At 40.9% G+C, this 23,423-nt stretch overlaps 1 protein-coding gene across 2 annotated transcripts in view; it reads right to left on the bottom strand.

Moving 5' to 3' along the window:
- The window catches only part of hint2 (histidine triad nucleotide binding protein 2), a 54,891-nt gene that overhangs the window by 9,687 nt on the left and 21,781 nt on the right, over positions 1-23,423 (bottom strand). For both annotated transcript variants that reach the window (XR_015490636.1, NM_001083572.2), the window contains 2 exon segments: positions 16,632-16,736; positions 16,474-16,546 (listed from right to left, as the gene is read on the bottom strand). Coding sequence is in view for 1 of the 2 variants with exons in the window: in NM_001083572.2 (NP_001077041.1) it covers positions 16,474-16,546; positions 16,632-16,736 (178 nt within the window). In the remaining variant the exon portion in view is untranslated.

Raw genomic sequence — 23,423 nt, 5'->3', positions numbered from 1 at the left:
AGCACACAAGTAATGAGACATACAACCACTAGACATTAATATCACATGATGACAAGAAATTATTCCGTTTTCGTGGGAGATAAACAGGAAAGTAATGTCGGGACGACATTAATTTTGATGGGGAGAGTGAAGTGGTTACGAATTATTAGAAATTAAAAATCAAAGTTAATTTGTCTTTCTAGTTTGTACACTTTCGTTTTATTAAGTAGAAAATAGAAAATAAATATTTTAAATTAATGTAATGTGATGCTATGATTTTTGAACAATGATAGTCTTCCTATACTGTTTACCATGCTAATCTGAATATTCGCATGTAAGTGTGGCAAATTTCATGTAATTCCTGCACGGCGCTGGCACTAACTAACTGGTGGATGACATCAACTAGTAGGTTGTTTGTTGGCTGTTGTGACGTGGTGCGCGCGCTCGCGATTTCAGGGGGTGTGGCTTTGAAGCACAGTCCCTCCCCGCCGTCCAAAGATAATATGCTAAGCGGTTAGCATTTTGGCAGATCACCTACTGCACCTTTAAATATTAGTATACAGCAAATAATCTTTAAACTAAATTCCTAACTAAAGCTTTTTTCACATTGTTTAGAATGTCACCACCATAAGAAAATGTGAATGAATCCCGAAAGCACTTGCTATTTACTTGAAGACCTTCCAAAACTCATAAAGTAGTACATAGCAAGTTATTTACATTTTATTTAAATATTGAATTAAACAAAACTCATTTCACCCTTGATCTATTGGTAATTGTTTATTTTGTACTTGATCTTGATCTTAGGATGTTGAACATGATAAAGCCCTAACTTCGCTGTACAACACCACCCGAGGAAACCCTCTTGTCATATAGGAAGAAGCAGATGCTACGGACCGTTGTGAAGGGGTTGGAATCATGACTGAAGACATTTAAAAACTTGGACAATGTGGCAAATGCATGTTTTCTATGCTTGTGATTTACACATTGAACTTGGATTCTCACAAAACCCAAGGTACTCTTTTGAAGTTTTTCAAAAACACTTTATGGGGCTAGGTGCAAATATTCTGTCATGGTCCAGGTCCTAAAAAGACTATTTCTGTAAATACTGCAACTTGATGTTAAGACCAAGAGGCAGGAGTTATGCTTTCTTTGTAATGTTGAACAGTTGCTGTACATTTGTTTAAGTTCTGACAGCTACTTTTTTTTTTTTTTTACATTTTTCTTGCTTTGGATAACTGCATGGTCAGCTGTATGTGTAGTCTTCAGATTTTGTACAAGTAACTTTTGCTGGAATAAATGTTGCTTGATTAAAGGAAAATTCTATTATATATATATTTTTTTTTTAGGTTGAAGGTGACTACACCTTAACTTGCATTACAACTAAATCAACAATGTTAAATTCATCATAATTGCATTACCTATGTAATTAGCATAAGTTTACTTAAATATTGTTACTTAAATGCAACCTAATTCAGTTATGTGGAACCCAATAACATAAAATAAGTATATATAATATTTAAGAGAGTGGCGAATAACTAGTATACAGTCCGGTTTTCTGTTTGAGTTCAAGAGAAATTTAAGGCAGATTGAGTTACCAGTACTCTACAAAACAAGTATACAAGTTACCTACACAAAGTAAGAGTTAATTGTATTTACTCAAAGGCTGTGAACTAATTGCTTCTTAAATTTAAATCAATGAGTTTCCAGCTTTTGTCTAGTGATATAAACAAGTAGCTAGTTGAGAATACTACTTTGCTGCAAATTAGGTGTTCTAAGCATAACTACAATTTGTAAGTTAACTGAACTTGTCATGTTGAGTAATCAGTACTCGTGTTGTTTAGTAACCAATACAAGTAAATAAGTTATCTACACAATGTAATAGTTAGTAGTAGGTACTCAAAGTTGGTGACCTAATTTGCTTCATAAATTTGAGGCAATCAGTTTCCACATGTTTTCTAAGTAAACTCAACTTGTTACTTTAGGGTGCAGACCAAATTCAAGACACAGATTATTGATTCGAGACACTTTTATTGATTCATCGTGACTTAAACAACTACAAAATCATCTCACATTATGTCTTATTTAAAACACTCAACTTATGTTATGAGGTGAGTTATGAGTATTACTCTATATACTATTAAGACCACAGTCCAAAGACATGTGCTACAGGAGAATTTATGTGGTTAGACCGCTTCAGATCAGTCCTGGTCTTCAGTCAAAAGTTTTGCGGTGATTTTTGATAGCAACTACTAGCTGGTTGCCCTGTAGGCCTAAATAACAAAATTCAGCTGATTCAAAATTAGGGTTGCATTCAGCCTGGTTTTCCAGCGGTTTTCAGTGAGCGAGAGCGAAACTTTTCAGATCAACACGCATAATCATGTTCATCCAATTTGCTTAAACTAAGCATTCTAAAGCGTATTTTACAAGCAAGGATTCTGACACAGCAACTGTCTTAATAAAAGTTGCGTGTAAGGGGGAAACATGTCAAATTTAATGACACATTTGGGGGCTCAAAGGCAGAGGAATGGCTCTCTCGCGTGCTTTAGCTCCCTCCGGCACTCGCTTATGCTCGCTCCCTCTGTTTTCGCAGCACTTCCTATCTCTGTGAAGGTGCTAGAGATGCGCGGATGGCTATTATTTCATCCGTAACCGCATGACAAAATTCATCATCCGTCCGCCATCCATCCGCAGTAACATTTTTGACCAATTTTTAAAACCGCACCCGCCCGCCATCTGCTGATTGGGCTCTTTATTTGAATGGCTTATTCCTTTTTATTATTAAATAAATGTTTCTTTATTGATCATTATAGAATAGATAATGACTTTAATGTAGACATGCAGTTAATCCAAACGTGCAAGTCATTAATTGACGCTTTGAAGTGACGCTAAAGATACGAGGACGTGTCTTTTCACTTGATTCGATTCCTCGGTCCTCGAGTCTTTTCCTTGCGTCCTTCCCTCGAACGTAAGGTGGAAGTACGAGGAAGAAAGCAAGGAAAGGAAACGAGGATACACAAACAAGAAATGAGAAGCACCCGAGCTCTCAGAAAATCAGCAGTGAACTCCGTCTCCAATCGGCGCACAGGGACAAAAGTAAATAAATAGCCTAAATTAAACGCACTGTACTATACAACTTTTTTATTGTAGCCTAATAGAAAACGCATTGACACATCATTTTAAAATGCTGCTATTTAGTCTACTACTAAATGCCTATTTCACTTTATTTTTTAGTAAATAGATAGAATAATGTCATTTACATTATAGCCTAATAATGTTTACATTTGTAGTTGTCCATAGCAACCCCAAAAACGTAACTGCTTGCCTTGCACATCTAATTAATGGGCACAGTTTTTCAACTATTTATTTATTTATTTATTTTTTATTTTTTGCTGTGGATGTTATTGAGCTTGTAGAAATCGGAAACAACACCAGTTATGCGACACAGATGAACCTTTATTGATATCCCTATTAGACAATGCCTATTTTATAAGCCAAAAGAAACAACAGGCAGTAAAAAAATCTTAACATAAATATCTTAATGTAGGCATAGGCTATAGTCGCATGCTTTGGCAAACAGTTGAAAAAATTTTTAATAAAAACGTCATATAGTGCCTTAGCCTTGTAGGCTCAGTCACCCCCACAATTAGAAATTAAATTAGAAAAATAGATATTCCATCCCTCTTTGAGCGAACATAAAGTCTGACCAGGCTAAAGTGCATGTATGACAAGTGCCCCAATAACCCATGGACTTAGAATCATCCCCATTCCCCTCAAACTTGAAGCATAACGAAATACTACGCCATTACCGTGCGACAAAGAAATTCAGGCAAAATAACCTTAAAAGCGTAAAAGCGAGGCCAACATGTCTAGAATAGAATAGGCTAAACCAATATGAACGTAAAATTATCAGCTGACCGAACTCAAAAGTTTATATTGAACATATGTGTAGCCTAAATAACATAGGATAATTGGTTTAATATGCCTGACCTTAGGTCTAGTTTGATTTTTTCTTGGCACAATGCAGGAATAAAACAGCATCTGTGTCAGGATTCAGACGGGAGCGCCTGCATAGCCACTATAATGCGCCCTGCTGCACTGAAGGAGCGCTCGCTCGCAGCACTTGTTGCTGAAATGCATAGAAATCTCTTGGAAAGGTGCTGTAGTCGACCTTATTTATTTATTTATTTATTTTTCATTAAAAACGGCTTTTATTCATGAAATAAATAATAAGAAATACGAGTTATGACTCCAGAATATTTTTCTTTTAGAAAACACTGTAAAAGTTTTCAGAAACATTATTTAAATGAATGGGAGTGCAAAATCAATTGACTTCAACTGTAGGCCTGTTAAAGTTTACAGGTGCAGCAATATTTTGTGATATATATATATATATATATATATATATATATATATATATATATATATTAGGGATGTAACGGTATTGTAAATACCGTCATACCGCAATATTAATTTTTTTCGATATTACCGTAGTCGCATGACTCGGTAAAACTATAGGTCTTCTGAGAAAATTTGCTCAGGCGAATGAAGCGAACGGGAGGTAGCGAAAACTACAATTTCCATCAGCCCATGCTTGACCACCATCTTTTGCGGTCTGTTGTCGCTACAGATCCAGTAATGCGGAAATGGAGTGTGCTGCTAGAAGCGGGGATAAAAAAGAGCTGGAAAACTCTAAAGCGGGTGTTGTCGCCGCGCGCGTACTGAATAGCGGTGTTGTCGCACGCGTACTGAATAGCGGTGTTGTCGCGCGAGTTCTTATCAGCTGTGTTGTCGCGCGAGTTCTTATCAGCTGTGTTGTCGCGCGAGTTCTTATCAGCTGTGTTGTCGCGTGCGTAGTGAATAGCGGTGTTGTAAGCACACTGTTCAGATTGATGCAGACATGAGACCTCTATCTTACTCATGGTTTGTCCTCTCAAGTGGGGGAAAGACAATGCACAACGTTACCCACTGCTGTCAACCTGGGCCAAGTCATATCTCTCTTGTCCCAGAAACCTCAGTCCCAAATGAGAGGGTTTTTTTTTCTGTTGCAGGGGACATTGTAAATGCCCAGAGATACCAGCTTTTACCAGATTATATTTATATGATAATTTTCCTTTAAACCCATCTCTATCTAAGTGAGTGAGTGATTAAATGTTGAATGTGATGAGTTTTCAACAATACTAAATTGAAACTTTATTTTTTTTACATGGTTTAATATTTTTTTGTTATTAAAGTTGAAGTTCCTGTTTCAAAGCTTACAGATAGATGGCTAATTTGTATGTCATTGACACTTTTGGCACTTTTTTGGAGTATTTTCATAAGTTTTGTTTTTTCCTGTAAATGATTCAATAAATACCATACCATGACATTCATACCGAGGTATTACAGTACCGTGAAATTCTGATTCTGAATTCTGAATTCTGAAATTCTGACCGTTATATCCCTATATATATATATATATATATATATATATATATATATATATATATATATATATATATATGTATGTTAAAATGTGCTCCTAAAAGTATGTGGCCCCTGCCTGCCCCCCACAGGTTAATAGTAAGCTAATGTAATTTCATAATGCAAATCTTAAATTCATGCTAACCAACAAATGATCAAAGAAATTGTATTAATGTAATACAATATGAATTGATGTTTACTTTAAACTGTATTTATATTGTTCTATTAAAATGATTTTTTAAAATATTTTGTCAAATAAAATATTTTTGAAGAGTCATCCACTATCATTTTGTGGCTAAAAAGTTTCGGTTCAGGCATCGTTTTGGCAGCGGTATCGATTTAGCACCGGTATCAAAAAAAAACAAAAAAAAAAAACAATACCCAACCCTATTCAAAATGCAGCTGCTAGAGAGATTTGTAGAACTAAGAAATATGATAATATTACTTCAGTTCTTTTCAGCAATGCATTGGTTCTATATTAAACATGGCATCCATATTAAAAAATAATTGACTACCTATAAAGCCCTAAATGTTTTAGCTCCCCAGTATTTAAAGTAGGGCTGCTCGATTTTGGGAAAAATCATAACTACGATTATTTTGGTCAAAATTGTAATCACGATTATTCAAAACGATTATCAATTAAAGTCAAAATTACTAGCGCTCCTGAGAATTATTTTTTTAAAATAAATATTTAATAAATGATGTTTAACAGAGCAAGCAATTTTAACAGTATTTCTTATAATATTTTTTTTCTTCTTTAGAAAGGCTTATTTGTTTTATTTTAGCTAGAATAAAAGCAGGTTTACATATTTTGAAACTCATTTTAAGGTCAATATTATTAGCCCTCTTAAGCAATATATTTTTGATTGTCTGCAGAAGAAACTACTGTTATACAATGACTTGCCTAATTACTCTAATTAAGCCTTTGAATTGCACTTTAATCTGAATGCTTGTATTTTGAAAAATATCTAGTAAAATATGTGCTGTCATCATGGCAAAGAAAAAAAAATCAGTTATTAGAAATGAGATATCAAAACTATTATGTTCAGAAATAAGTTTAAAAAAACTTCTTTCCATTAAAAAGAAATTGGGCAGGAAAAGGATGGTTAATATTTGGGAGGGCTAATAATTCTGACTTCAACTGCATATATACAGTCATTTTCCACCCTGCAAAGGAAAGAGAAATAAATACAATAGAATAAAAATATAAAACAAACTGTGCTTTAAGCATCTTCCCCCTATAAGAAAAACACTTTAGCTACAAAAATTCTTCAGTCATGAGTAGTGAGGGATTTTCTCCTTGCTGTTTGGTTAATGATAAAAACTGGCGGCCAGCAGGGATATTTTGCGCTGTCATTTTAATAGTTTCTCTTTCACGTATCTTTTGATTCTCAACTCGTTTGTTTATTACACAAATGAGGGTTAATAAGAATAATCTCTAAACACCATGTTTGGACACATATTTGACCATTAAAGCGCTCACGTTAAGATGACTTTAGATGTCTGCGCTCCTCTGCTCGTCTCAGTGTGCGAATAAGACCAGATGCTGACCAGCCGCATGCTTCTGACTGTGTGTGCCTGCCGCACACACACATAAGCACGCGGTCTTTCGCGCTTTTAAGAGCAACAAATGTGTACAGCTGGAAAGGGGGTGGTATATGATGCAATAATAGTTTATCTCGATTAATGCTTTTTCATAATCGTTTGAGGCTAAAAATCGGATTTTCGATTAATTGCACAGCCCTAATTTAAAGGAGCTTCCTCATGTCCACTACGCTTAGTTTTTTGAATATTAATTTAAATATCATAATCAACTGTAGCGTTGAGAAGAATTCTTCTCATATCCATCACAAACTCTGGAACAGCCTTGCACAGTTCGGGAGGCAGACACATTCTGTCAGTTTAAAACTAAAGAAACGCTCAGGTTACTAAAGTAATCCTCGTTCCCCGATGAGGTGAACGGAAATGCTATTAGTGGATTTGATTTGGGAAAATCCTGGAATTGGGAGGATTCGGTTCAGAAGCCGCTTGTCTGAAAGAGTATGGAACGGGCCAATGAATTGGAGTGCGCACGCACTCTCGGGGGACACGGCTCACCTCGGTTCTGATAAGCGAGAGAATGGCATCCATAATCCAGTGGGATAATCTTAGTTTCGATACGGCACTTCCCTGCTGCCGACCGCCATAACAGACGAAGAGCTGCTTAGATGATCTAAAACTCTGAGTGCGGCCTAGATAAATACGCAAGGCGCGAACTGGACAAATAAAGAAAGGGCTGGGTCTGCCTCCTCCGGGGCAGCGCTTGCAGGCTCACTACCTGGTATTAAAACGGAGTGGTAGGAACCTTGGGCACATATCGCGGGCGGGGTCTCAGGACGTGAGAGAAAGCCAGCCCAATTACAGGCACGACTCACTGACCGAAAAATGCCTTCAGGACCCCGACCCTCTAATCGATATCAACGCGACCAGCAGAGCTGTCTTCAGGGACAGAAAGATACTGAGTCGAGGAACGAAGGGATCTGACGCGAGCTCATGTAACGAGGGCGCGATCCTAAGAGGGCATGAGAGGGGGGCAAGGTGAATTAATTCGCCTAGCGCCCCTGAGGAACCGGATGATAAGGTTATGCGTTTCCACAGTGCTGCCAGACACTGCGTCATGAGAGCGGAGATGGCAGCCACGTAACCTTGAGTGTGGAGGGCGACAGCCTGCTCTCCAGCTTCTCTTGGGGTAAAGAAAGCACAACGCTGATCTGGCAAATTACGGGGGTCTTATCTGCGAGAGACACACCATTCAGTGAATAGACTCCACTTTAGGGCATAGGCGTGCTCGGGGAGGGGGCTCTAGCCCGAGGGACGATATTAGCCACCGCAATCGATAGGTAAGTCTTCCTTGCGTCTAAGGACCACCCGTGGAGGTTCCAAAGATCGGCGAGGGTGCCAGATGGTGCCCTGTCCCTGAGAGAGAAGGTGCTCTCTCAAAGGGAACTGCCAGGGGAGGGCCATCGCGAGGAGGGAGAGCTCTGACATCCAGGTCCGGTTGGGCCAGAGGGGCGCAACCAGCAACCTGTTCCTCATCATCCCTGGCATTGCACAGTAACTGCGCGAGCAGGCTCACTGGGGGAAACGCATATTTGTGCATGCCCCGAGGCCAGCTGTGAGCCAGTGCAGAGAGTGAGGAACACTACAAACAGCTTTAGGCGCTATGCCAATGCAACTGGGTTCCTTTCCACAGGCCCGCAGCTACATGCCCGCAATGCACAGCCCCCAACCCGTGCTGGAAGCATCTGTTGAAACGACAAGACTGGATGCCTGTCCTAGAGGCACTCTGGCCTGTAGGAACGAGGGGTCGTTCCAAGGGCTGAGGGCGCGGCCACACAGCGCAGTAACAGTGACTCTGTGTGCGCGTGCGTGTCATGCGCGTCTGGGAACACGATCGTGAAGCCACTGCTGGAGTGGTCTTATATGGAGTAATCCGAGCGTTGTGAAGCGGCTGCGGATGCCATATGCCCCAGGAGCCTCTGAAATAATTTCAGTGGGACCACTATTTTGCTGTTAAACTCTCTCAGACAGTACAGCATCAGCTGAGCGCGCTCTCCGGAGAGGCGCCTGGAGCTGTTGGAGCACTTTGTCTCTGTGCATAACCAATTGCTCCCCAGAGTGGGCTAAATCAGCCAGTCGTCGAGATAATTGAGTATGCAGATGCCCGTGAGCCGAAGGGGCGCTAAGGCACCCTCCGTGGGCTTGGTGAGGACCCGCAGAAACAGAGAGAGCCCAAAGGGGAGGGCTTTGTATTGCCAAGCTCGACCTTAAAACGCAAACCGCAGAAACTGACGGTGGCGAGGAAGAATGGAGACATGGAAATACGCATCCTTCAGGTCTAATGCTGTAGACCAACCCAGAGGACGAACGCACCAGAGGATGTGCTTCTGCGTGAGCATTCTGAATGGCAGCTTGTGCAGACAGCGGTTTAAACCGCGCAGATCTGGGATTGGCCGTGACCCACCGCTCTTTTGGGCACGATGAAGTGCAGGCTGTGAAACCCGCTCTCCATCTCGGCTAGAGGGAGCGACTCGATTGCATCCTTCGCCAGGAGGATAGCAATCTCTTCTCGCAAGACAGGGGCGGGCAGGGGACTGACCCTGTTGAATACACACCTGTGAACTTGGGAAGCCGTTTCGCAAACTGATTTGCATAGCCGAGTCTGATTGTGCGTATGAGCCACCGCGAATGGCTGGCCTGCGCTAACCAGGCAGGCAGAGCTCTCGCTAATGGAATCATCGCTACAATCGCTGCCGTACCAGCAGTGGGGCAGCGTGGAGTGGGTGTGTTGATCTGGGAAGCGCGCGGCTCCCACGGAAGAGCTGGAGGTGAGAGATTTGCTTTCGCTCCGCACCCAAGCTCCGGAGGGGAGGCTCGAGGGGTGGGAGAAAGGAGATCACTGAGTGAAACGCACCGAACCTGCGAGCTAAAAGCACAGCATCTCAGACAGGCAGATTTCGGGCTGTCACATCCGGGGAATGTGACACATCCGGGGAAAGTGGAAAAGTGCTCTTTCATTGATGTTTTCATGGCAGTAAAAAGTGCCTTTGGAAATGGGGCCCCGCCCTCCAGCGGGGAAAGAGCAAGTTCCCTCTTCTCCAGATGACCTGTCCCAGGGACGATTCACGGTCCGTTGCCGGACTTAGCGGCGTTCTGGGTAGGGGGGGCTGCCTGCTTCTGAGGTGCTCGACGCGCTCGCTTCGCCAGAGGCGTGTGCGGGGGCGGTGCAGCTTTCGTAGGCAGGCGCCTTCGGCGAGGAGCAGATATGGATGGTACTGCGGGCGGAGGGGGCTTACGGTCCCGCCGATAGGTGACATCACCCATCAGGCTGTGATGAATTCACAGACGGTGTCGCCGAACAGGCCAGCTTGGCATATGGGGGAGTCAAGAAAGCTAACTTTGTCGACTTCGTGCATATCAGCCAACTTTTAGCCAGGGGTGGCGCTCCTGGATCACTAGTGTGGACATCGTCTGTAACCCAGATCAATAATCTAGCTTACATGAGTGATTAATTTATTTATCTAATGATTTTTATAATAATACTTAGGAAGAAATAGAAATTTAAAGATTGATTGCTCTAGAAGTCAAAAGATAATTTTCATTATCATCTACATTTCTTCTTGGTAAGTTCTGATTCTTTAAAAGATATGCATATTATTATTTTGAGTTCATATACTGTGAATTGTGATATAAACATGTGAAGAAATGTGAAGGAATGAGTGTGAAATGTGTGTATATAATTATTTAAATGTTTGTGATGTGTTCTAGTTGAAAAGTTTTATGGTTGAAAATGATTTCTTTAGTAAAATGTGTATTAGATGGATGCTAGCTTTGCTAACTATGTACATAGACCACAATGTATTACACGAGCACATGGTGACTTAGCATATATGTGTGTGTGTGTGTGTGTGTGTGTGTGTGTGTGTTAGGGTTGTAACAATATACCGGTATGACGGTTAACCACGATTTGAATGTGCACGATTATCATACCATGAACAATTGCATATCAACGGTTTTAACCCTTAAAGACCGAGACAGCTGCTCGCGGCTAAAAATAAGTATTGCTCTTAAATGTTTAATAACTTTTGATCCGCTGATCCGATTCATACAATTCAAAGATTGGCATAAAGAGAATCTCATCTTTCCAGTGCTGTATCACATAACATTCGCAGACTTTCAGAGGCTCCGGAATCAGTGCGGTTACGTCATCAACATTCGACAACGCTGATTTGACAAAGAAACGCTCGTCACTGTGTCTCCGGACAAACCAGACATGATACATTGATGCATTGTCCCTCCTCCATGCCCAGATTGGTTCAAACTCGCTATATCACAACCAATAAGCATAGGTTTCGCTTTTGTTTGTGGACCAAGCTTTTTGAACAACACGGAATGAGAGAAAGGCATACATTTATGCGCGGCTAAATAAAACGCAAAAAAAAAGTTTTGCATGAAATAATTCTCATAATAAGTACTTTTACATGCACAGCAGCACAGAAACATGACAAAACAGTGACACAGCAAAGACGAACTGCTGTTCTTGCTGTTTTCAAAAGACGCAAATGAAGATGCAGCTGTTTGTCTGCATTGCAGACAACCATATCCAAATCCATATCCATAGACAACCATATCCATGCTGGCACATAAAACCTAAGGATGTTCCATATTGAATCTAGTTTCGTTATGTAACTATTTATAGTATATTAAATATTTATATCTATTTTTTACTGAGAATTTGCACCATGTTTATTTGGACTTTATTTGGACTTTGACACATTATTTATTATTTTCTTATTTTTATTTGTTCATTGTAAGTGGTGTTGTTTATAGTAACTAAAAATATATTATTTGGAAAAAGTCAAATTTGCTTCACTGCTCTATTATTTTGTAACATTTGTAACATACCGTATACCGCGAAACCGTCAAACCGTGGTATTGTTTTAGACGATTATCATACCGTAAAAAATTCATACCGTTACAACCCTAGTGTGTGTTAATAATTTAGACAGGCAATTCATTTTAGGTTTAAGATGATTTATTCGGACAACTGAAAATAATGCTTTATTCGGCTTTGTTGTTTCAAGGCCGGGTTTTTTGGTTTGGTTCTTTTTTTTCTACACTTTGAAGAGTCGTGATTGAGAACTGTCCATCCTAAACATTCTGTTCGGTTTGGACTGGTGAGCCACCCCATTATTTTGTGACTGGTGAGACACAAAGGGATCAGTCATCAAATCTGGTAGGATCGAACCATTTGATTTATATTTTTGGAGTTTGCTTCCTGGATTTTTGTGGATTACGCATATATTTTTTTCCCCAATTTTTGGCTTAAACTTTTCATCGTTGAGGAACATTGCTATATTTTTTTTCTACTTTTTTTCGAACTGAACTGAACATTAAGAGCCCAGACTTTTGGTATCTGAGCCCTAACGGAACACTGGACTTTGATGTTTGAATTGAACTGTTTCCTATTGAATTTTTGATGTTTGAATTGAACTGTTTCCTATTGAATTTTTGATGTTTGAATTGAACCGTTTCCTATTGAATTTTTTAAACTGTGCATTTAACTTTTGACATCTTTTTTATTTTGTGGTCTTACTATTCAAATTATATTTTGTTATTTCTGCACTTACTGCAAATTTTAAGTATCTGAGTGATTTATTATTACAGACAATTTATCAAAATTTCAGTGACTGGTTTATTCTCTTTTAAATTGTGTAATAGTGAAAGTATACTTATACATATTCTACTTACCTTTTTTTTGCTTTTGAGTCAAATCCTTTTTCTTCTGATTGCTGGCCCAGGCGATTTCAAAGTGCTAAACTAGTAGCAAATCGAGCACCACTGAGTACGCGCTACACATCCTCCCCAACGCACACGCAGCGGACTTAGTGGTCCGAAGAGCATAGTCAGATGCGGTGCGAAGCCCATAAGCCTGGGTTGGACCCATCCTTGTGCAGCTCGGCCAGCGCCTGCGCTTGGTAGCGCTGGTAGGTGGCCATCGCATGCAAGGCGGAAGCAGCCTGGCCCGCAGCCTTGTAAGCTCTAGCTCCGAGGGAGGCAGATAACTTACAGGCATTGGACAGGAGATGAGGCAGACTCCGCCAAGAAGAGGCGCCACGCGGACAAAGATTAATCGCGATCGTGCGCTCAACCTGAGGAATCGCCACATACCCCCTGGCCGCTTCACCATCAAGAGTAGTGAGGGCGGAGGGACACGCAGCACGAGCAGAAAAAAGTGCCCTTCAAGACCGCGTGAGCCTACTGTGCACCTCCGGGAAGAAGGGGATGAGAGGCTTTGAAGGCTTTGCCCTCTGGTTCTCTACGTAGCCCCATCTAGTCGGTCCGGCCGCGAAGCTGGGGGACAAACCATCTTCAACCCACGGCCGAAGCAGCCTGGGAAAGCACGGCTAACATGTCCGTTTCAGGATCCATTTTGACAGCGCTCACCTGCCCAGAGGGGGCGAGCGGGTCTGGATCATCATCGGACAATAAAAGCCCACCCTCAGATGTCGCGGTGGACATCTGGTCTCTGGTGTCAGCGAGCGTGAGAGCTATCATCTGATTAGACGGATCACTCCCAATGCCCGAAGCTTGATGAAGCGCCTGGAGGAGCGGGAGGTCCGCGAGCCCTTGGGCGGCGGATTATCTCCCGCTGAGAGCCTCAGATCTGCCCGAGTGCCCGCTGCAGAGCAGGAAGCAACTGGGGTGGTTCGCTCTCTTACGAAAGCTAGCCGCGATCTTAACTGCGCAACGGTTATGGCATTGCGGTGACAACATGAACCGCCCCCGAGCACCTTATTAACATGCTGGACACCAAAACATGTAATGCAGTGATCGTGTCCATCATCCGGAGCCAGGAAACCCCCGCAACCAGAAACGCACAGTCGGAGCACCATCCTGAAAAGGCTCGACCGTCTGCCGCCGCGTATACCCACTCTGGACCGGGAGACACTCGTTCGCTCAGAAGTCGCTGTAGTCAGCAAGAGAAATCCTCATCGACTCAATCAGAAAAGTCTCTGAAGCAAAAAGGATGGCGTCTGCTTGCTCCACGTGTGCTTGTATGCTGGGTTAATTGGCAATGAAGCACACCTGCGCAAGCTTATGCTGCCAATTCATTGGCATTCATTGGCCTGTTCCATACTCCTTCAGACAAGCGGCTTCTGAACCGAATCCTCCCAATTCGTGGATTTTCCTAAATCAAATCCACTAATAGCATTGGAGTTCCCCACCCGAAGGGGAACCTCTCTTTTCATTAGCATATGCATAAAACAAAAACACAAAACTTTTGAAATCCAGATCATCTATTTTGCATTTAAAAATGTCATATTTTGGATTTAGGGGTCTCCAACAACATGCTGATAAGCGTGCAAAGTCAAAAAACACGTTTACTGTATTATAATATGCATTTGTTTAGCACAAAGCTAATCTGTAGCAAAAGGGTGTGATTACAACTTATAACAATAACAACAATAGCAACAATTTAATGACACTTCGTGTTATGATCCGGAGAAAGAAGAAACTGGTCCATATAAACTGTAAAAGTCACTGACAAAGTCCCTGTCAAAATCTGTCCCATCAGCTGCATCCCAAATGACACACTATGCACTATGTACTTATGCACTTACTCAACAGCAGAGTATGTGTATGTAGTGTGGAACACTAATGGTTTTTCACAAAGCAGAAATTCAAACTGTTTCCCTGATGACGTTTGCCAGTTGCCAAATATGTGAAATAAATGACCAAAGCACCAAACAGTACTTGCCATGAGTTTAACCGCATTCACTATTTGGAGGCGCTTTAATCCCTTTCTTGGGAGAATTTTGCTTTCACAATAAAAAATAACAACAGTGATTCAGCTCCCGATAGCTCCGGCCCTTCCGCTACATGAGAAAACGTCAATGCAATCAAACAAAAGATCCGAACCCAACTTGATTCGTTTATTGGACTCTGAGTTAAATAGTCTTTCACTTAGAGCTGTGTTACACACTGCATGGAAGGTCATTTTCAAAAACCCATAATACGGGCTCTTTAAAGGATTGTTAGGTTGCATTAATTAGTGCAACATGGAGCCAGGAACCCTTACCTGTTTCTTCTTATCCTGAGGTCTACATAATCTTGGACCCGGCCTAAATTATAAGCAGAATCTGATTCAGATGAAACTAATTCCTCCAAAAACCCTATTGACAGAAAATTTTCCGCATTGATGCTGTGGGCTAGCCTGAACACCTACCGTGACCTACTCGACTGAGGACTAGACTGCAGCTCTCCACAAAACATTTGACCAGAGGAGACTTCACTTAACTTTTGTCTAATGGTGAAGTTTGTTCTTTGTCATTGTCGCCACAGGCTTGCTTGGTTTGGGACTAGTGGAGCTGTGCATCAGAGGAGCTTCTCTTCAGTGATTTGGCTTTCAGCATTTACATTACATTTAACTGAACTAAACTGAACTTCCACTGACAACTTAAGCGGTTTTAATTTACTAGAACTCCACCTATGTTTAAATGATTTGACACAGTATACACTGTAAAATGCATTATATAAATAAAAAAATAACTGACTTCTGAGCACTTCAAGAAGGGCTAATTGTTCCTCATATTTTGAGTAGTATTTAACCTACACTGGTCTCAGTTCGGGTAAATTAAGATTATCATTAATTTGATTCAATCTCAGTGCATCGATGATGCTTTACATACAGTACGCACTTTTAATTTTACTTCACAACACAAGAAAACAATTTTGTCTGTAAATACAAGCAGTCAGATATATGAACAGTACCTCCAATTTTACCTGATCAAAAAAACAGGCTTTCTGAATATCAAACAAAACTCAAGTACAGGAACAGAAGATGACAGGAGCATTTAGAAAATATTTATATAATAATCTTGCTTGCTGTTTGAGCACTGTCAGGTAAGTACCTAAATGCCTATGGTTGGCCATTGTGTTCACAAGTTTAACAAAAACGACTGTGATTGGACTGAAAAAGAGAGATTGAGCTTTACAGCTTTCATTTCCTCCCTAGCAATTAGTCCCGGCAAACTCACAAGCAGTGAGCTTAGCACAGTTTTTTAAGTAGTTAGAGCATTTTAATTACTCACGTTCAACTCCCTTGCCATAGTATGCTACCGCGATATAGTGCATGTGTGATAAATAATGTCAGTACATAATAATCGGTTATGATTTATTACTGAACCGATACCGATCGCAGTGCATGAAAAAAATCTATTAATTTTGACAACTGTAGAATTTACACCAATACTTTTACTCTAACTGAACTATATTTCTTAGCTTTTTTTTTTTTTTTTTTGGTAGTGGGATTGAGTGGGATTTTAACAACTTTTTTTCACCAGCTTTAATATACTGGACATAAAAGCCTGATGAATCAAATATAAATTAAAATATTTATATTATTCTAATGATTGCTTCCTACTTAAGGAACTGTAAATTTGATCAAATACGTATGATAAATAAACTCTTTTAAAAGGGTATTTTACTTACCAACTCTGTACCCTTCAGCCAGGCCTTCTTTCTTTGCAATGTTTTTGGCTACCACTAACAGATGGCCTAAGATCTGGGTGGAAAAATGCATGATCTTAAAGACATGCCATTCTTTTTAATTCCTAATACGACAATCAATAAAACATGGACAAACAAACCAGTGAATCTTCATCATGTGCTTCACTTATCCTGGGAATGGGAATCCTTGGAATAACTAAATAATGCACAGGAGCCTGTGGATTTACATCTCTGAAGGCAAGACACTGCAACAAAACAGAAGATTTGCAAACAGATATGTTAACAAAATGAAATAATGCAAAACAAAAGCCCTTTGCTAATTCTTTCTGCTTTCCACACATTCTTATCTGTTCTCTCCACGGTCTCAGTTTACATTCCAATAGTAATTATTAAATTAAATGATCTAAACGTATTCAAATGTATAAGCCTATATTGACATGTCTATTTCCTTAAACTTTGCCTATGCCTTTCAGCAAACAACTGTTTTCATCAGGGTAACAATGATCAGGTGCGTCTGGAGTTTCTTTTGAATGCTACGGTCTCATGACTTATTACAATATCAAAACAATACTAAAATAATATATTAAACACAAGGTCAACTCAACAATCATTATCAATAATCAATAATTTAGCATTGATAGATGGAGAAAAAAAAACTAAATGAAAAGTTAACTTAATTAAAAAGATGGCGCGTGTTATACAACATATTTCTCAAATAATACAATGAAGATACATATAGAATGGACCCATGAAAAATATGTATATATAGACAAATAAACAAGTATTGTGTACAAATAAATGCATATAATTACGCATATACATACACACTCATACATACAAATACACATTTATACACACATTATACACATGCATACATAAATACAAATTAAACAATATAAAATGAAAGTCTGTAGAACACATAAATGTTCAATGGCAAATTAGATTTTTCTCTTTTGTAAGTTTTTTCTTTTTTAATATGTTCTAGACTTTCCTTATATATTGTTAAATATATTTGTATGTGTTTATGTACAAGTGCATCCCGAAAGTATCCATATCGCTTACTTTTTCCACATTTTTATGTTACAGCCTTATTCCAAAATGGAATAATTTATTTCCTTAACATTATACTACGCATGTAGTGTTCTCGTGCAGTGTGTTGTGACTGACTAAACACCAAGTTAAACCATAGCCAATGAAGACAGAGTCGTAGCAAGTTTGATCGTTTACTGTCACTCTTCTTATTAGCATTTATGGTGAAAACTGCAACAAAAATAACAAAACAATTCTCAGAAATTGACTTTTGACAGGTATTTCCACTTATATATACATAACATAAACAGACTACAGTTCTCCCTGCAGTAGGAATTACACTAGCAAACAAAGTTATTAATTATTGTATTTTTTACAAAATAATCACTGATATAAAGTCTTTAACATGTCTAATGTGCAAAACATAAACTTACGGCATTGCCTCTATGAAGAGTTTAAGCGGATGGCTTAGATTGTCCGAGAGAGCGCATGTCTGACATGGCTTCCACAAAAAGCCAGGAACACTAACAGGAAGTGACTAAACAGGAAGTATGTTATAATGCAAAATAAAGGTATTCCTTTTTACACACGAAGTAGATTAATTAAATAAATTATGAATTTCACATTTTGACAAAGGAAATATGCATATAAAATATTTATAGAAGATATTTTAAAGCAAAACTTCTTAAAGGGCAACACACTCCCCACCTGACCTATGTAAGGTCACTATGAACTGGGCCATACACTAATTTCCAGATCAGTCTTTGGGTAGAAGCAGAACAACCTCTGAAATTGGCCTTAGAAAGGTTTTTATATTCCCTTGGTCAGTTGTTGAAACCTCAACCTTTCTCACATATCCATCCTTTCCTGGGAATACAGCAGAAACTCTGGCCATGGGCCAACAGTTGCGGGCTATCTGCTTATCCCTGAGCAGAACTACATCTCCCACTTGATGGTTTCTGCGAGGTACTGTCCACTTCGGTCTGTGTTGCAAGCAAGGTAAGTATTCACGGCTCCAGCGTGTCCAGAACTGGTTTGCAAGCGCCTGAACTTGTCTCCATTGCTTTGTATACAGGTCCTTGTCAGAGAAATCTCCAGGGGGAGGTGGAACTCCTGTCTTCTGTGTAAGGAGCACTGAAGGTGAAAGTATGAATGGTTGTTGCGGGTCTGCAGACACCGGTAAAAGTGGCCGTGCATTAATAATAGCAGTAACTTCTGCTAGTAGTGTGCAAAGAACTTCATGGGTTAAGCGAGCTTTTAGCTGCAGAAACATTGAATCTAAAATTCTCCTTGCAATGCCAATCAGGCGCTCCCATGAGCCTCCCATGTGCGAGCTGTGAGGTGGATTGAATTCCCAACTGCATCCTTGCTCGCTGAGATACCTCTGTACCATCTTGTCCATTCCAAGTTCCTTGCATGCCCCAACGAAATTAGTACCGCAATCGGAGCGGAGCTGTTTTGCAGGACCTCTTAATGCAAAGAACCGCCTGAGAGCATTTATGCAACTTGATGCATCCATAGATTCAATGACCTCGATGTGCACAGCTCTCGAGCTCATACAACCAAACATGATTGCCCACCTTTTGCTCTCTGCCTGTCCTCCTCTGGTGCGTCTGGTAGTGACAGACCAGGGTCCAAATACATCAAGCCCCACGTATGTAAAGGGAGGGCAGATTTTGAGACGTTCAGATGGCAGGTCCGCCATGTGCTGCTCTTCAAACTTTCCACGCAGCTTGCGACAGGTTATACATTTGTGAAGTACTGAGTTTATTAGCGACTTGGCTCCTAAGATCCACAGTCCTGCTGCCCTGATTGCTCCCTCTGTCAGATGACGGCCTTGATGTTTTACTTGCTCATGATGATGTCGAATGAGCAGCAAAGATGTGTGGCTTTCTTTAGGGAGAATTATCGGGTTCTTTTCGGCAGTTGATATCTCAGAGTGCTTTAATCTTCCTCCAACACAAATGAAATTAGCTTCCATGATTGGGTTGAGTTTACGCAAGCGGCTCCTTTTGGATACAGGTTGGTCAGCTAGCAGTGCTGACAGCTCTTTTGCAAATGCAGCTTTTTGTGCTGCTTTAAGCACAACATTCCTTGCTTGGTCCATCTCATCTGGAGTACGTGGTAAGTCGCATCTGTGCCAACCCTTGCAGTTGCTGTTTTGGTTTGAGTGTTTGAAGGATTTTGCGACATGAACTAGAAGCGCTACTCCTCTTACTAAAGAGGTGAAGGTGGAGAACCTTTGAAATCTGGTAGATATAAGTCCAGCTTCCTCCAGGTAAGTAGCACATGTTTGTATTTGAGGACGAATTTCTGCATCATTCTCAGGCTCAATTAGCTAAAACACTTTACTTGATTTTGTTTTTTCTGCAGGTGGCTGTCGAAGGAAGGAGGGACCGGTGAACCAGGAAGTCTGCGCCAGGCATGATGCAGGTAAGGATCGCGACGCATGATCTGCTGGATTTTCCTCAGTACGTACGTAGTGCCATTGCTCAGGTCTTGAGGACTGTCGGATGCGCTGGACTCTATTGTGAACATACACATAGAATCGCTTTGACTCATTATAAATGTAGCCAAGGACCACTTTGCTGTCTGTAAAGAACTTTATGTCATTTAATTCCAGATCTAGCTCATCCTTAATGAGATCTGCCATCTCAACTGCTAAGACAGCCGCACACAGCTCAAGCCTGGGAATTGTAGGTTCGGACAGGGGTGCTAGTTTCGCCTTGCCATAACAAACCCTACTTCAACTTGCCCATCTTTCTGAAGCACTTTCAGGTATGCCACAGCACCTATGGCCTTGGTTGATGCATCAGAGAACACACACAATTCTGTATGCACTGCTTCAGTTAGTGAGGTTTTAGTGTATGTACGTGACACGTGAAGCTTTTCTAACTCTTGAAGAGAACTTCTCCAGGCCACCCATTTGTTTAGTTTGACCTCCGGAAGGGATGTGTCCCAGTCTGCACTTTCAGAGGTAAGTTCTCTAAGAAAGGCTCCTCCCTGGATCGTGACAGGTGCCAGTAGACCCAGAGGGTCAAAAACACTGTTGACAGTGGAGAGAACTCCACGACGGGTGAATGGTTTGGTAGTGGTGGATGTAGAGTAGGTGAATGTGTCAGATCTCCCATAACAGACCCAAACTCCGTTGTGTGGGAGACGTTTCTCCACTCAGATCTAAGTCCTTAATCACTGGAGCACAGTCTTCAGGAGGAAAAGCTTCCATAACAAACTGAGAGTTTGAAGCAAACTTGTGCAAGCGTAGGTTTGACTCAGCTAATGAAGCCTGTGTTCGTTGGAGCAAATCGATAGCCTCAGCTTCAGATGGTACAGACACCACACCATCATCGACGTAGAAATGTCTTTCCACAAACTTTATGGTATCTTCACCATGATCTTTTGCACCTTCTCTGATGGCTCTCCGTAGTCCGTAAATTGCCACGGCAGGTGATGGACGATTGCCGAAGACGTGGACATTCATTCGATACTCAATAATTTCCTTGTTGACATCGTTGTCCTTGTACCACAGGAAACGGAAAAAGTTGCGGTGGTCATCACGCACCAAAAAACAATGAAACATTTGCTGAATATCAGCTAGGATTGCAACCCTCTCTTTCCGAAAACGTAGCAGGACACCAACAAGGGAATTATTCAGGTCAGGGTCAGTGAGGAGCACATCATTGAGAGAGACGCCAGAGTAATGAGCACTGGAATCAAAAACCACTCTGATCTGATTGGGTTTTTGGGGGTGGTAGACCCCAAATGTGGGAAGATACCAGCACTCATCCCCTTCTTTTAGTGGTGGTGCTACCTCAGCATGTCCGTTGGTAAAGATCTTTTCCATGAATTCCACATACTGTTGCTGCATCTCAGGTTTTCTCTTGAGGGTTAGTTGCAGGCTTGAGAATCGATTAATAGCTTGCTCCTTGTTGTTTGGCAAGCGTTGGCGTGGTTCTCTGAATGGTAGAGGAGCTACCCAGCTGTTAGATTCATTTCTGAAGACATTTGTGTCCATAATTTTCAAGAAGGTTGTGTCCTCCACAGAAGGGGCAGGTTTATTGTCATGCTCGGTTTTGCAAAACACTGTCTGTCCAAGTGTCATCTCAGTTGCCTTTTTAAACACACTGCTCTGTTGTTTCTCTTTGACCTGCATAAAGCTTGTACAGGGTTGAGAAATTGAGTGACGACCAGTTTCCAGGACACTGGTTTTAAATGTGTTGACTGTGGGCTTGTGTACATTACCCAGGCACACCTCTCCTATTACCACCCATCCCAGGTCCAGACGTTGAGCAAAGGGGGCGTTGTTTGGTCCATTGACCTGCTGCCTGACCTTGTGTGCTCTAATCACATCTCTTCCTAGTAGCAAAAGTATTTCTGCTTCTGGATCTAGGTCTGGAATGTGCTTGGCAATGTGTCGTAGATGAGGTTGGTGAAGAACTGCATTTGGAGTTGGAATTTCAAACCGATTGTTCATGATTTCATGACACTCAATGAGTGGTGGAAGAGATATGAGAACTCTGCTATCCAGAGACTCAATCTGGAATCCTTCTGCTTTCCTGCCAGATGTTTCTACAGTTCCAGAGCAAGTTCTAAGATTATATGTGAACTGCTCACTCTCCAAATTGAACAGCTCAAAGAATTCTGGTCTGACTAATGAACGGTTGCTCTGGTCATCCAGAATTACATATGCTTTTATGGCCATGTCCTTGTTACTCTTTGGGTACAGCTTTACAAGGCAGATTTTCAAACATGAGCAACCCCACTAACCAGGACCACAAACCTCTGTGCAGCTTGTATTGACAGACGTCATATCAGAATTATACTCTCCCTCCCCGCCGTCCTCTTGTGATGGTGGAAGAGATTTGACTTCTTGAGGTGACGGGCCAGGGTGCATGGCTGTGTCATGATTAGTGCTGTTGCATTCAAAACATTTCACAAAAGACTTACATTTCTTGGCGTGATGAGAAATTTAGGAACAGCATTTAAAACATATTCCTTTCTCCTTAAGGAAGGCTTTTCTGTCATCAAGGAGTTTGTTTCTGAATGTTCTGCATTTTTTTCAATGAGTGTGGTTTATTGTGTAATGGACAGATTTTGTTAGGGTCTTCCTTGGTTGCACACACGTCTGTTTTGTGAACAGAGATGGGTTTGTTGGTGTGAAAACTCTTCCAGTGAATTTGTCGGATTAGTTGTCATATGTTGGACTTCAAAGGGTTCAGTGCATGTTCAAAAATGGGTTCGGAGTCAATCTGTCAAAAATTATACGTTTTATTTGCTCAAGCAGAAAAGAAACCAAAAGCAATACACTGCGCAGGAGAGGTTCAACTCTGAACTCTCTTACAGAGACAGTCCTTTTATACCACAGTTGTCTTCCGTGCATCTTCTCTTAAGAGTTAACCTTTTAAGGCAAATATCTCCTCTTAGCACACACATGGCTCATACATCCTGTCATTCTTATGTTCAATAACAGGATGTGCTTATCTCAGCGGTCTGTAACACTGGTCTATACTGTGCTCATAATATGGCAGTTAATTCTTCAAACAACTTCTTAGTAATTGACACTTTATGGGTTAATTATTAAAGACTTATGCATGGAAAACATGTAAAAGTTTTATTTAATCTGAAAAACACCACACAAAGCACTGCTTTGATGCATAAAGCTAGGGTCATTTCGCTTCTTCGCTTCATGACACACAAAGCTGCAAAAATAGTCAAATGGAGAAAAAACGGCCATGACTCTCTTTATACCATGACCCCGAAGTCACCCATTTGTCCTGAAGCCCATACGGAAGTTTATCTACAATTGGTGCAATCCCACGTGAGGTGTCAAGGTACAATAGGCTTGTGAGATAACCATCTTCTTTAGCACCTTGGATTTCCATAAGCAAATCCCCGAGTTCACG

The sequence above is a fragment of the Danio rerio genome, chromosome 5, assembly GCF_052040795.2.
Source record: "Danio rerio strain M-AB ecotype USA chromosome 5, GRCz13ab, whole genome shotgun sequence".
Taxonomy (NCBI): Eukaryota; Metazoa; Chordata; class Actinopteri; order Cypriniformes; family Danionidae; genus Danio; species Danio rerio.
Note: the sequence above shows the minus strand (reverse complement) of the source record. Positions and strands in the feature narration are given on the sequence as shown.